The following is a 14,944-nucleotide window of genomic DNA, read 5'->3' as shown; positions in this document are numbered from 1 at the left end:
TTTCATTTAAGTCTGAATAAACTGATGCTGATTAGTAAAAGAAGCAATGAAAGGATATCTGAGTCAGGCAGAAGAGCTTAGGCAACTGACTTGAATAGAACAGGTGGTTTATAATGGAAGTTCTTGAACCATTGCGACATGGAGTATTTGAGGCAAACGTTTGATGGAAGGTTCTCATTATGAAACTGTTTAAATACTGTACACATTTTCATTATTAGGAAGATGTATTCTTTCAACAGAATGTTAAAGTTTGAATCCAATAGAAAACGGGATATGGGACTCCTTTAGCATTTCATTATTTCATGATTTGAGAGAAATATTTATTTACATGCTTGTATGACACTGCATTTGGCATTTTAAAAAAACCTTGTTGAATTTTGAATACAGAAAAGTGTACATGTCATAAATGTTCATCTTGGTAAATTTCTACAAACTAAATGTAATCAACACCCAGATCACAGGCCAGCATTGCCGGTACCACATGAGACCTCCTCAGGCCCCCTTTCGTTCACCACCCCATCTCCCACTCCAGTAACCACTCTCCCGACTTCTAACAGCACTGATTAGTTTTGTCTGCTTTTGTACTTTATAAAATAGAATCATTTGGTATGTACTCCTTTGGTTCTGAATTCTTTCACTCAACATTATGTTCTGTGTGATTCATCTGTATGGTGGTTTAGTTATGAATCATATGTTCTCATTGCCCTTTAGTTAGTTTTCCATTGCACAAATATATCATTGTATAATTTGTTACCCATTCTACCATTAAGTAAATGTTGCTGTTAACATCCTAATACATGTCTTTTGCTGAACATACATCTGCATTTCTTTTGTGTATACATGTGGAAGTTGAATTGCTGGGTTCTGCAGTGTTAATGCATATGTTCAACTTCTATAGATACTATCCAAAGTTTTATAGATTATGTGTATCAATTGCTCCTCCAGCAGAGTATGAGAGTTCTTCTGCTTTTGCCAGTATTTGACATTTTCTGGTTATTATTTTTATTTTCGCTCTTCTGGCTGATACATAGTGGTATCAAATGGTGGCTTTACTTTACATTTGCCTGGGGGCTTATAAGGTTGAACACCTTGTCATCTGTTTATGAATCATTTGGATATCTACCTCATTAAATTTTTCATCTTTGTCCCATGCTTATTAGGTTATGTAGCATTATTGTACTCAATTGTATGAATACTTTATATATTCAGCCTTTTAACATTTAAAAAAATTTAAAGAGGGTCTTGTGGATTTCTCTAAGAGTATAAATTAAAGAATCCCAGAAACTAAAAGCTCTCACAGAAAGAAAATATTTGTCTATTTTGTATAATGACTCTGTTACATATTATTTGTAGCCATTGCCCTGTGTCATATGTCACAAATGATCCCATCTTCGAAGCAGTAATAACTGAGTTATTACTAATGCCAGCAATAGTAACACAATGCAGTTTTAAAATTTTTTTCAGATGACAATTTATGAAGACTCAGTTGCAGCTCATCTTACAAAAATCCTTAATTCTGATGAACATGCAGTGGTCAGATCATCTGCCAAGTGAGTTACAGAGTGATGTCATGTAATCATTATATGGCAAAGATGAAAGAAAAGCTGGTTCTGACTTATTTTCCAAAAAGTATCTTTCTAGTAGCTTATAGAATTAGACAAAGTAAATTTTCATATGAAAATATCATTTTAGCATCTTCCTTACATTGGAGAATATTCAGAGGGTATTTTTTAATGCTTAATTTGAAAGATTTTTTTTGTCAAGGTGAAATAAACATTTAGAGTTCAATTACTCTAAGTTCCTATTTAAAGAAATATTTATGATTAATTATAATGCAGCAAACATATTTTATTATAATTTATTATTTCCATAGACACTACTATTTAGGAACTGTTTATCAGGAAAAGGAAAACAATAATGAATTTTTTTCAAAAGGACTTCTCTCAGCGTGTTTAAATTGTATAATTGTATTTTCATTTGAAGTTACTGGATTGTAGTTAAGTTGATTCTGTATGTGGAGCCAAAGCTACTTGATTTCATTATCCCAAATATTGCCTGGCTGGAATTTAGAATTTAGTTTTAAGGCATCCTAATCTGAAGTTATGAAGACTGGAAAGTTAACTAGATGAAGGAATGAAAACAACTGAAATTTTCAACTGATAATCAAAAATAAAAGAATGTTTTAGGAATCTGGTTTACCAAGGGAATATTACTATCATGCAGAAAGAGGAGAAAAAGCAGGGGAAGGGGGAAAGAAAAAGAGTGGGAAAGTGGTGGAGGAAAAAAACACAAACTTTTGTATAGTGTATACTTAATTTGCAAAAAAGTCAAGGAAAGACAATTAGTTACAAATAAATTTGCTTGTGATAAAAGTACAAATGTAGTGACAATTGGTTTTGATGCCGTGACCCCCAGAAATAGGAAACAAGACTGAGCAATAGGAAAAGAGCTGAATGGCCCTCAAAGCACCCTGGTTGTCCACTCAGGTGGGCTGCAGACACCATTTGTGTGATGGCAGTGCTGCTGGTGGTTGTTTCGTTGTTGTTTGGTTGGGTGTTTTTAGTGAATTATTGATTTACGGTGAAATGTGCAGATCTCCAGCTTATTCCACGCCCCAGCACTCCCTATTGACTTGGTCATCTTGGGCCAAATTCATATACCAAAGTTACTTCCTTAGGTGCTTCCTAAATTACTTCTTCAAGGAAGACATGTAATGTTTGCCACCTTTGCCTATAAATAAAATGCTTCTTTATAGGACATTTTATAGGACATTGATAGAAAAAGCCAGAAAATTGAAATGGAACCTTTTTAATGGTATGTAAAGTTATGAAAGAATTATTCTTAATACAGTTAAGAAAATATTTTATCTGGTCACATTTCGTGGTTTGGAGGTTAGCAAAGCGTCACTGTTGGCCGTCATGTGTTTGATCACTGACTCTTCCTACATGTTCTAAACATCCTTTTTAAATTTATGAATTGAAATATAATTGACATTGTATTAGTTTTAGGTGTACACTGTAATTATTTGAAATATGTATACATTGCAGAATTATTACCACAATTAGTTTAGTTAGCATCCATCGCCTCACAGTTACATTCCTCTTTCTTGTGATGAGAACCTTTAAGATCTATTCATATTTTTAAGTAAATAGAATTAATGTGACAAAATTTGGTCAGATACAAACAGCTCATTATAGCCGCATCCCCTCTTTCTCCCTAGTGTTCTTAAATGTAGTACCTGTGAAGTACAACATTTTTAGCAGTGGGAATTTTTTTCAAATAAAAACTTATGTGGAATTTCAATGTTAAAAAAATTAAAATTTTATTTTGTTGGCATTAATAAATTGGAGAGGATTAAATTATTAGTCATTTATGAAAAAATATTAAGCAATATGGTTATAGATGGCAATTTCATATTTAATGCAGTCCTACTTCTGTATTTTATTTTATTTAGGTATAAAGAAGTCACCTTCAATTAAATAAAAATAGCAGAAGATGTTTTAGTCCAAGACATGCACAACACTAGTGAATTTGCACAAAACCAGTAAAAGTTAACATATTTGTCTCTTAATATCTCTGATGATTATTTGGGCATTAAAATTATTTTCTATATGTCTAAATAATTTGAATCAAGCATTTGTGGAATCTTTGAAATATTTTTGCAAAACAACTTCAAAACCTAAGTCACTGTGTTGCACTAAGTAGGAATAAATCTAGGGTCCTAGTTGAGTCTCGGCCATTTACTAGCTTTGTGACTTATGCCTGTTTATCAGGTTTAAGAATGGAAATAATACCTATTCTTCCTCTCTCACAGAATTGTTAACAGAACTAAGTTGAGTAGTAAAATAAATAGAGCTGAAATTCAGGCCACAATGGAGGTGTAGGTAGATAACTTTGCCTCTTTGCAAAAACAAAAGAAGGACAACAACAAATTCAAAAACAAAAACCAACCAGAGCTTCCAGAAAATCGAACTGTATGAAGTCTGACAACCAAGAAGTTAAAGAAGAAACATTCATCAAGACTAGTAGTGACAGCAGAGATAGGCAGCTGGGGTGGAGAAGACACGCAGCAAGGTGGTGGCTAAATCGAACTGTATGAAGTCTGAAAACCAAGGAGTTAAAGAAGAAACATTCATCAAGACTAGTAGTGGCAGCAGGGACGGGCAGCTGGGGTGGAGAGGACACGCAGCAAGGTGGTGGCTAGAGGACTGGGCAGTCCCACATTTGTGTGCACGCAAACTGGGAGGAACAACTGGGGAGCAAGTCAGACCATGTGACCCAGGGTGCAAGCACAGGAAAAGAATTACTCAAAACCTCTGACTATAAAATTCTGTGGGTGTTGTGGCAGCAGGAGAAACTCCCAAACTCACAAGAGAGTTCAGTGGAGAGACCCACAGGGTCCTAGAACGTACACAAACCCACACACCTGGGAATCAGTACCAGAAGGGCCCAATTTGCTTGTGGGTAGTGGGGAAAGTGACTGAAAGTGTGTCAAGAGTTGAACAAGCAGTATTGTTTCCTCTCTGCTTCCTCCCCCACATACAGCTCCACAAAGAAGCAAAGTGGGTTGCCCCGCCCTGATGGATACCTAAGGCTCTGCCCCTTACAATGTAACATTTGCCAAGACAAAAAACTATGGCCCAAATGAAAGAACATATCAAAGCTCCAAAAATAGAACTAAGTGTTGAAGAGATGGCCAACCTATCCGATACAGAGTTCAAAACACTGGTAATCAGGATGCTCACAGAAATGGTTGAGTATGGTTGCAAAATAGAGGAAAAAGTGAAGGCTCTGAAAAGTGAAATAAAGAAAAATATACAGGGAACCAACAGTGACAGGAAGGAAACCAGGACTCAAATCAACAGTTTGCAGCAGAAGAAAGAAACATCCAACCAAGAAAATAAAGAAAAATTCAGAAAAATGAGGAGAGGCTTAGGAACTTCCAGGACATCTTTAAACATTCCAACATCTGAATCATAGGGTGCCAGAAGAAGAAGAGGAAGAGCAAGAAACTGAAAACTTATTTGAAAACATAATGAAGGAGAACTTCCCTAATCTGGCAAAGGAAATAGATTTCCAGGAAGTCCAGGAAGATCAGAGAGTCCCAAAGAAGTTGGATCCAAGGAAGCACACACCAAGGCACATCATAATCACATTACCTAAGATTAAAGAGAAGGAAAGAATCTTAAAAGCACCAAGGGAGAAAGAGACAGTTACCTACCAAGGAGTCCCCATAAGACTATCGGCTGATTTCTACAAAGAAAACTTGCAGGAAAGAAGTATTTCAAGTCATGAAAGACAAGGACCTACATCCAAGATCACTCTGTCCAGCAAGGGTATCATTTAGAATGGAAGGGCACATAAAGTGCTTCTCAGATAAGGTCAAGTTAAAGGAGTTCATCACCACCAAACCCTTATTATATGAAATGTCAAAGGGACTTATCTAAGAAAAAGAAGATGATCACAACTATGAACACTAAAATGATAACAAACTCACAACTATCAACAACTGAACCTAAAACAAAAACAAACTAAACAAACACTAGAACAGGGACAGAATAACAGAAATGGAGATCACATGGAGGGTTATCAGCAGGGAGAGGGAAGGGAAATAATGGGGGGAAAAGTGCAGGGAATAAGAAGCATAAATGGTATGTACGAAATAGGGGGAAGTAGAGAAGTGAAAGAACTTACATGTATGACCCATGGACATGAACTAAGGGGGTCGAGGGATTAGTGGGAAGGGTGGTGCAGGGCAGAGGGGAATAAAGGGGAGAAAAAAATGGGCCAACTGTATTAGCATAATCAATGAAATATTACTTTAAAAAGAAAAAAATAAGTAGATGTTATAAACTGTAGAGTGCTGTATTAAATCATCAAATTATCACCTCATGTTTTTCCCAGTTAGATAAAAAAAAAATTTTTGACCTTGACCTGGCCCCTTTTCTAGGCTGTGCTTTCAGCATTAGCTTTGGATTTCTCTCTGACTAAATCATTTGCCTTTGAGCAGATTCTGTTCCAGCCCTGGTCTCTTCTCATCACTCATCAGTACTACTGGGGGCTTGCCTGGCTGCCCTGTGTTTACAACCCCAGATTAAAATTTTAAAGAGATTGAAGACAGAAAAGAGAGGATAACATATAATACCCATAATACTATGTACTTTTAATTTAGTTTTATTATGGACATTTGCAAACATACACAAGTAGAAAGTGATTTCCCACCGTACTTGTTCGCTCGGCTTCAGCATTTATCAATATTTGTCACATACTCCCCACTTTCTTTTGGTACAGTGTCTCTAAGCAAACCTCAAATTGTTTTATTCCACTTTCAATATATATGTCCAATAATCTTTTCAAAAAATATAATAAAATTAATAATACTATATTATTCCATCCATTTCCCCCAGTTATATCAAAGGATTTTTGTTTTTGTTTTTAACAATCGATGTGTTCAAATTAACATCCAAACAAGGTCTATGTATTGCATTTGGGTGCTATGTCCCTTTAAGACTTGTAAAATCTGATACTGTCCCAGTGCTTTAAAATTTTTTTTGTTTTTCAGGCATGATATATATCTAATGAACTACCCAGATCGTAAGGGCACAACTTAGTGATTAGAAAAATCATACACACCCATTCACGTCCCTGTACCCACCACCAGTGCAGAACTCCCTTATTTTGTTACTACCATTAGAATGATACATTAAGGCAGACTGCTTTAATGCTCAGAAAATGTGTTTATATTTATTTCATAAAGTTGTAATTCCCAGTAGCTTAAGCTATTTTTATCTTTTTTAAATATCAAAAATGCCAATGGAAAAGCTATGTTCCATTAGCATAGATAATGTGTAGGTTAAGAAAGTAGTTTATTTCTTTGACTGGAATTTTGTCAGTTCAGTGCGTAATGTGAGTTATCTTTTGAGAATTATAAGCACTAAGAGTCAGTAGTGCTAATTAGCAATCATAAGTGTCCTGATTAAAAATGAAAAGCAAAGTAATTGTCCTGAGGCAATTGGTTCCATGGACAGAACTTTTCAAAAATAAGGATCGCTGGTAAGAAAAAGTAATAACCATCGTCACAGAACCAGAGAATTTTAGTTTTGATATTTATTTACCTTAGAGATAATTTCAGCAACCCCCCTCCTTGAGTAGGTCAGGTAAAGTATGTGGCTATTAGAATCTTTTCCTCAGAGCACACAGATAGCTATGGTTTGTTTACATAGGGTTTGTTTTAAAACACCTTTAATTTTTGACTTAAACTTTCTATATCTCATGAAAAGTGAATTTTTCAGGCTCTTATAGGACTTGGCCCCTGCCTGCCAGTATGTGATTCTGTTTGCACCATCACCATATTTATTGTAGGGTAGTATTTGCATGTTTTGTTGTCCGTTGTCTCTATTTTAAAAAATAAATGGAAAACTGAGGAATGAAGGTGCTGTTACTAGTGATAAGAAGTATAGGTCATATATATAGTATAATTGAGATGATAGAAATCATCAAGCATGCTAAATGTGGACTACTGTCAGCTTCAATGGTATATGTGATATACACCATTAACTGTTCAACTTCAACGGAATACAAAGTTAAAGACAAAATGCTTGCAATAGCTCACCAAAATTGTCCTAACATTAATTAAAGATGTAATTAGGGACTTAAATGTTTTTAGCTCTATTGGAAAAATTCATATTTTACTTGATTCATTTGATGTTTGCACGTTTTCTAGAAGTCTTGACGCATTAAAGTAGTTGGAGAATGTCTTTTGCATTACTATAGAAAATACATCTTAAAGTTTTTTTTCTCCAGTGTGTAAGTTCCCAATTGGTGTGACTTTAAAATTGTGCTAGTTTTAAATGTATTTACTTCTATTTTAAGAATTCTCATTTATTATTTAAGTATAATAAAAAGTTAATTCATGCCATCAGAATGTAAATATCCTATATCTTCTGGAATATGGAACTTAATGGACCATAAGAGACCATTTCTTCTGATTCTTCCCTCAACTTATGTGGCAAGCCTTCTCCCAGCACAGAATCATCCTTTGTCCTTCAGTCTCCATCTGCCTCAACAGCCTAGCACAGCTGGGGGAAGGCACCCTTGCCGCCCCTTTCATTCCAAGCAAGATGAACCAGTGGGCTCTGTCCTTAGCAGTTAGTAACATACCAGCAATGTAGCTATCCCAATGTTATAGCATTCACAATTTCATTAATCCAAGAGAAAATTACATCGAGACAGTGTTGTAATTATGGCAAGAGAGACTTCTATTTTGGAGTTACATAAGGAGAAGGGAATGTCAGTGTCTCCTTGCCCTAGAAGTGAGACATCTTGGAGAAACTATCAGTAAGGGCCATAGAATAAATTCCATGATAGCTTGCTTTAATATTTCAATAAATTCCATAAAAGTATTATACATGAAAAAAAACACAAAACTTGATGTGAAGCACATGATTGCATCTCTAATAAACAGTAAGCTAAATATTATCTGCAGAAATTTGAGTTTAAAAGGCCAATCAAAAAGGTTGAGGATTAGGGAACACTACATTTTGTCCAAGTGAAATCTAGAAGTGGTTGACAAAAAACAACAAACAAAGCAAAAACTGTTAGGAGCAGTGCCTTTATTTCCTTGATGAGAAATCAATCAATCAATCAGTCAATCAAGGTAAGGGTTTGGAGAGAGAGAGTCCTGTAGCTATTAAATGTCTTGATTTAATAACACTTAGGCATCTAGGAACTTAACCATTATGTCACTTAACATATGAGAGAAAATTGTGTAAATTCCAGAAGAATTACTGGAATCTGTTTTCCCCTCCTTCAAATTCCTCTATCTATACCAATGATAAAGAGAAAGATTTTTTTCTTTTTGTATTGTATTTTTTCCATTACCATTTATCTTGCTTACACCTGTGCCACTTCTACCTGCCCCCACAGTCACCACATTATTGTCCATATTATTTGTAAATAGTCTGGTTTTGTTCTCAGAACCAGTATTAGTCTTTGCTACAAAAAGCTGGTCATACGATACCTTTCTGCTTGTTAGTTGTTGTTTTTAATCCAACACAAGCTCCAGAGACTTTTGAAAAACAGATTTTGTTAGTGTTTCAGATCATTTTTTCTTCCAGTCTCTTACAAAGAAACGAAATGTAATTTAAAAAATAATTTAAAGAAGTAAACTATATGCATTGGCACTAACAAGACCTAAATTAAATTAATCTCACATATTATCTTAAGGAAAGAAATGAATGAATTCACAGAAAATATAACTCAGTTCAAGTGATGGGTACATTTCTAGTATAATACACAACCTGTTTTCAGGAACCATGTAAAATCAAGACACCACTGGGATGAATAGTAGAGTGACAGTGGCAACATAAGTGACAGATTTATCCTGTTATTATGAGATTATGTTTAACAGGTGATATGTTTTCAAATGGGGTTTAAAAATACTCTTATCAAGATATAAGTTGAATATTTGACAAAGGCTTGTTATTACTTTAAAATTGCTTTTATTTATATCATGTACAAGGTTTCTTCAAGTATCCATCACTTAGCATGTTTTAACTTACTCTAAGATGTATCAAACAGCAGATAGAATTATGGGTTTATATACAAATGGTCCCAATATTTTGAGAGTTTGCTTAGTTGTATTTACTTTTAATATGTTTATAAATGAGAACAAATCAGCCTACTGACTATACTGAATTGTACAATTTCTTTTCTTCAAAGGATACTATGTGAAACTGTAAAGGACTTCGTTGCCAAAGTAGAGAAGGCATATGAAAAAACATTGGAAAATGCTGTTGTAGCTGATGCTGTGGCCAGTAAAGTAAGGACATACAGAGGGCATGGAAGAATTTCATTGACAGTGTTAGCATTGAACTTGTTTTACAGATAAAGTGATTAAGTGGTTTTCCTGCCAAAACACTATAAATCAAGAGAAAAGTTATTTTTGAATCACATACGACGATTTAAAAACATTCTATTTTAGAGTAAGCCTTTAAGGGGTTGGAAAACTATATTGCTGAAGACCATCTGACAAACTGAATTTTATAACATAACTCCCTGTGCCAACGGATTGGCATCTGGAAGGAGAAATGTACAATAGCCAGGTTACTGGGGAAGAATGCTGGGTGGCTGGGGTTCCAGGGGAATGTGGAATGGCTTTCCATTTCAGGCAGAGTTCAGCTAGTCAGGCACCCTACAGTACAGTTCCTTAGATTCCCTAGACTTCACAGTCCTCAGTACCTTTCAGCGTTCTGTTCTTGCCTTTATCTTTATAGATTTCTTTCCCCTTCGAGAGTTTTCTGAGGCTAAAATGAGAGTAGTTTACTGAACCTTAAAAGCTGCTACTGTGTTTGCTTTCATGAGTTCACGGCAAGGCAGTTTTACAAGACTGGGCTCTTTTGGGCTTGCAAAGAAATGATCTCCCCGAAATTCACGGTGTAGATAGTAGGATAATTGAGCAGAAGAAAAAGAAAATACAAATAAACATACATTTGAGTTTTTAAGCCTTTCTCTTGTTTTTCTGCTCTGTGGAGAGCTTCAGAAAACAGAAACCCTCTCTAGTGACAACTTTTTTAATTGTATTTTTTCCATTAACCTTTTATTCCCCTTATACCATCCTCCCCCTCCACCCCTACAATCACCACAGTGTTATCCATGTCCATGAGTCCTTTTCCTCAATCCCTCTACCCCAAACCCCCACCCCAAAGGTGTCATCCTGCTTTCTATCTATGACTCAGTCTCTGTTTTGCATGTTAGTTTAGTTTGTTCATTAGATTCTACACGAGTGAAATCATACAGTATTTATTTTTCCCTGACTGCCTTATTTCATTTAACATAATGCTCTCCAGGTCTATCCATGCTGTTGCTTTTTTATGGCTGAGTAGTATTCCATTTTTTATATGTATCATGGTTGTTTTATCCACTCATCTACTGATGGATGCTTGGACTCCTTCCATATTTTGGTGACTGTAAATAATGCTGCAGTGGGCATAGGGTGCTTATGTTCTTCTGAATTAGTGTTTTGGGTTCCTTCAGATATATTCCCAGAAGTGGGATTGCTGGGTCAAAAGGCAGATCCATTTTTCATTTTTTGAGGTATCTCCATACTGCTTTCCACAGTGCCTGCACCAATCTGCATTCCCACCAATAATACAAAAGGGTTCCTTCCCCTTTCTCCACATCCTCACCATTACTTACATTTTATTGATTTATTGATGGTAGCCATTCTGACAGGTGTGAAGTGATATCTCATTGTGGTTTTAATTTGCATTTCTCTGATGACTACTGATGTTGAGCATCTTTTCATGTGTTTATTGGCCATCTGTATGGCCTCTTTGGAGAAGTGTCTATTCAGGTCCTCTGCCCATTTTTTAATTAGATTGTTCGGTTTTTGTTGAGTAGTTTTTTTTTGTTTTTTTGTTTGTTTGTTTGTTTTTTGGTGTTGAGTTTGTAAGTTCTTTATAACTTTGGATATTAACCCGTAATCAGATATATCAGTGAACATATCCTCCCATTCCATGGGTTATCTATATTGTTGACGATTTCCCTTGCTGTGCAAAATTTTTTAGTTTGACGTAGTCCCATTTGTTTATTGTTTCTTATGTTTCCCTTGCCTTAGGACATATATTAGAAAGCTATTGCTACAAGCAGTGTCTGAGATTTTACTGCCTATGTTTTCTTCTAGGATTTTTGTGCTTTTGGGTCTAACATTTAAGTCTTTAATCCATTTTGAATTTTTCTTGTGTGTCGTGAAGAAGGTGATCTAGTTTCATTTTGCTGCGTGTATTTGTCCAAATTTCCCAACACCATTAGCCCATTGAATGTGCTTGCTTCCTCTGTCAAATATTTTAGTGACACTTTTTTCTTTTCACATTTTCTGCTGTAACTTTGTCTTGGCCAGTCATCAAAAACAAATAAGTGGAGAATGAAAGAGTTTAAAGTTCAGTCCTAAATGTTTCTGTGCCCCCAGGAATTCAAGGAAAGCCAAAAAAAACAAGGGCTGATTACTTTTGCATTTTCCTTTTTGCTCTTCCTTTGAGCCAATGATTCCTTAAGCACTGTTCACTCCTTTGCAAACCAAAGCTTTGAAGGTGAGCTTACCAAACCTCGATCTGCAACTTGTGATGCTTAAGATGGTGCCATAAGTTGACTACTTAAAAAAGTGTTTATTCGATATTTTGTATAATATATAGGAAATTTTGCATAATATATAAAACTTTCGTGCAGTGGCCATTTTATTTTATTTTCAAAATTATTTATTTATTTATTTTCAGAGAGGGGGAAGGGAAGGAGAAAGAGAGGGAGAGAAACATCAATTTGTGGTTGCCTCTTGCATGTCCCCTGGAGACCTGGCCAGCAACCCAGGCACATGCCCTGACTGGAAATAAAACCGTGACCCTTGGGTTCACAGGCCAGCACTCAATCCACTGAGTCACACCATCCAGGGCCAATGGTCATGTTATAGTAAAGTGTTTGTTGTGTTGTTTTGTTTTAAGGAAAAATAGCTATACCAAGATTGTAAAGATTTTCACCCATGAAATGGAGGCTGAATGGTTCTGAAGTATAAATATCCGTAATTGTGTTCTTTTAAAATTTTAAATTATTTAGTCCATGGGTATCTATTTAAAGTAATATGTAATAGTCAATTAATGGTAAACATCAGTATATCGCATTTTTCCTCTAAAATCATTTTTAAATTACCCTTTTTTTTAATCCACTAAATGAGATTCACTGTGACATTTTTTGTTTTCTTAGTGTTCGGTCCTAAATGAGAAGCTTGAACAACTGCTCCAGGCTTTGCACACAGATTCCCAGGCTGCTCAAGTTCTCCCAGGCATTGGCTCTGTCATTGTAGAAGAAGATACTGTGGAATCTTCAAGTGAAGAATCCTTATGTGAAAGCAAGGAACAACTCTTGGATGACACTACAAAACCTTCCTCCCAGAAAGCAGTGAAACCAAAGGAAATAATGATGCGGGCAAACAGTTTAAAGAAAGCAGTGAGGCAGGTCATCGAAGAAGCAGGAAAAGGTACACATTAACAAAATTGGCTTTTGAAGAAGTTAGCAACATACTGGTTACAAACTGAAATTTTTGTATTGGTCAGACTGGACACACTTAAAAAGTTTGTATTTTTTTTAAGACAAAATAAAAGGTAAAGCTATTAAAGTGAAATTTTTACTAGTGAATAGTCCTACTTATTGTTTTAATAGTAAGTTTCAACATAATGATACTTAAAATCTCAGAAACAAAGTTATACTGGGAACATTGAAATAAAATGGAAAATGTCTTTAAATAATATTCTAAGATTTAAAATACTTTTTCACATAATTGGAATCTTTGAATTCTAAACAAAAATCAAACCTGTATATTTTTTAAATTTTATTTCCTAAATGTTTATGTTGCCTTTTTAAGAGTTTATAGAAGCTCTGCCTATAGTTTAATTTTTGTGTATAATGTATATACTCTTAGAATTTTTATAGCATACTAAAAGTTAATTATAACATAGTTAATAAATATCGAAAAACCCTTTACAGATTGTAACTTATAATTGCACTTGTATTTCATTCTCTAAAATTTTTATGTTATTTTTGCTTCTAATATAAATGTAATTTTTACAGTTTAATTTTATAATCTCTAGCACTCACGGGTAATACCCCTAAGTTTATTGTCAATTAGTGTTTATTTGTGAATATGGAATTTATTTTGATTTATGTTCCAATTTTCCTTCCCTGAGCATTATTTATATTCATGGATTTTATTTTTTCTTATTTAAACATATTTATCTTCTTATTACTTAAAGTTATGGAAGACCAGACAGTTCACCCCTGTGAACCAGTTAATCAGTCATTTGATTATGATAGCACAGAAACAGATGAATCTAAAGAATCTAAAGATGATGATGCAAAAGAGTCATTAACTGGTAAGAAAACTATGATAAAATTATTTTGAAATTAAATAAAATATAATAGTGCTTATTCTTTTCAAGAGGCTTATCAGTTTGGCCCTGGCTGGTGTGGCTCAGTGGATTGAGTGCTGACCTGTGATCCAAAGGGTCGCTGTTGCATCGAGGCAGGGCACACGCCTGGGTTCCCCGTTGGGCGGTACATGAGAGGAACCACACATTGATGTTTCTCTCCCTCTCTTTCTCCCTCTTCTACCCTCTCTCTAAAAATAAATAAATAAAATCTTTTTTTTTTTTTTAGTTTTATCAGTTTGAAATAAACTGTATTTTTTTAATTGTTCAATTACTGTTGTCCCCAGTTTCCCCCCAGTACTCTCCCCTGCCCTACGGAGCCCCCACCTCCCACATTCAGTCCTCCCTTCCACCCTCACTCCTCCACCCCAGTTGTCTTTGTCCATGTGTCCTCTATACATGTTCCTTGGTGACCCTCCCCCTTCTTTTCCCCATTATCCCTCCCTTCTCCCCTCTGGGTACTGTCAGTTCTTTATTTCCATGTGTCTGGTTTTATTTTGCTCACTTCTTTTGTTCATTAGGTTCCACTTATAGGTGAGATCATATGGTATTTGTCTTTCACCGCCTGGCTTATTTCACTTAGCATAATGCTTTAACAAGTCTTTTCAAAATGTAAAGCTTAGCTATTCATGAATACTTAAAGGTAACATTATTTAGACTCCTGTCAAGTTCTTTCACATCTCCTTTTTATCATATAATGTAGACATTATCATAGTAAACTAAGGATTATAGGAGCAAACATGCTTAATGTCTCAGTTTTCCTGAAGAAACAGGGAAGAAACAAAACACCTATATAACCAGATTTTAACATATTTGTGCCCACATATAAAGCTGCAGGCCCCACAGGCATAAAATTTGGCATTTAAATAATTTATCAGTTCCTTGAGTCCATTGATCAGTGTATAAGTGGTTGATAAACCACTTAAATCCTTATTGTTAAATTAAGCTTTAAAAATCGTAAGATGTCTAGT

General features: G+C 35.1%; 1 protein-coding gene across 7 annotated transcripts in view; it reads left to right on the top strand.

Annotated features, from left to right (window-relative positions):
- The window catches only part of DGKH (diacylglycerol kinase eta), a 231,013-nt gene that overhangs the window by 160,156 nt on the left and 55,913 nt on the right, over positions 1-14,944 (top strand). For all 7 annotated transcript variants that reach the window (XM_053916770.1, XM_053916772.2, XM_053916769.2 and 4 more), the window contains exons 14-17: positions 1,465-1,550; positions 9,721-9,820; positions 12,754-13,027; positions 13,800-13,919. In XM_053916770.1, the coding sequence (XP_053772745.1) occupies positions 1,465-1,550; positions 9,721-9,820; positions 12,754-13,027; positions 13,800-13,919 (580 nt within the window). The remainder of the gene's footprint in view (positions 1-1,464; positions 1,551-9,720; positions 9,821-12,753; positions 13,028-13,799; positions 13,920-14,944) is intronic.

This window comes from Desmodus rotundus, chromosome 13 (assembly GCF_022682495.2).
Source record: "Desmodus rotundus isolate HL8 chromosome 13, HLdesRot8A.1, whole genome shotgun sequence".
Lineage (NCBI taxonomy): Eukaryota > Metazoa > Chordata > Mammalia > Chiroptera > Phyllostomidae > Desmodus > Desmodus rotundus.
The sequence above is the reverse complement of the archived record's forward strand: the minus strand, read 5'-3'. Positions and strand labels throughout refer to the sequence as shown.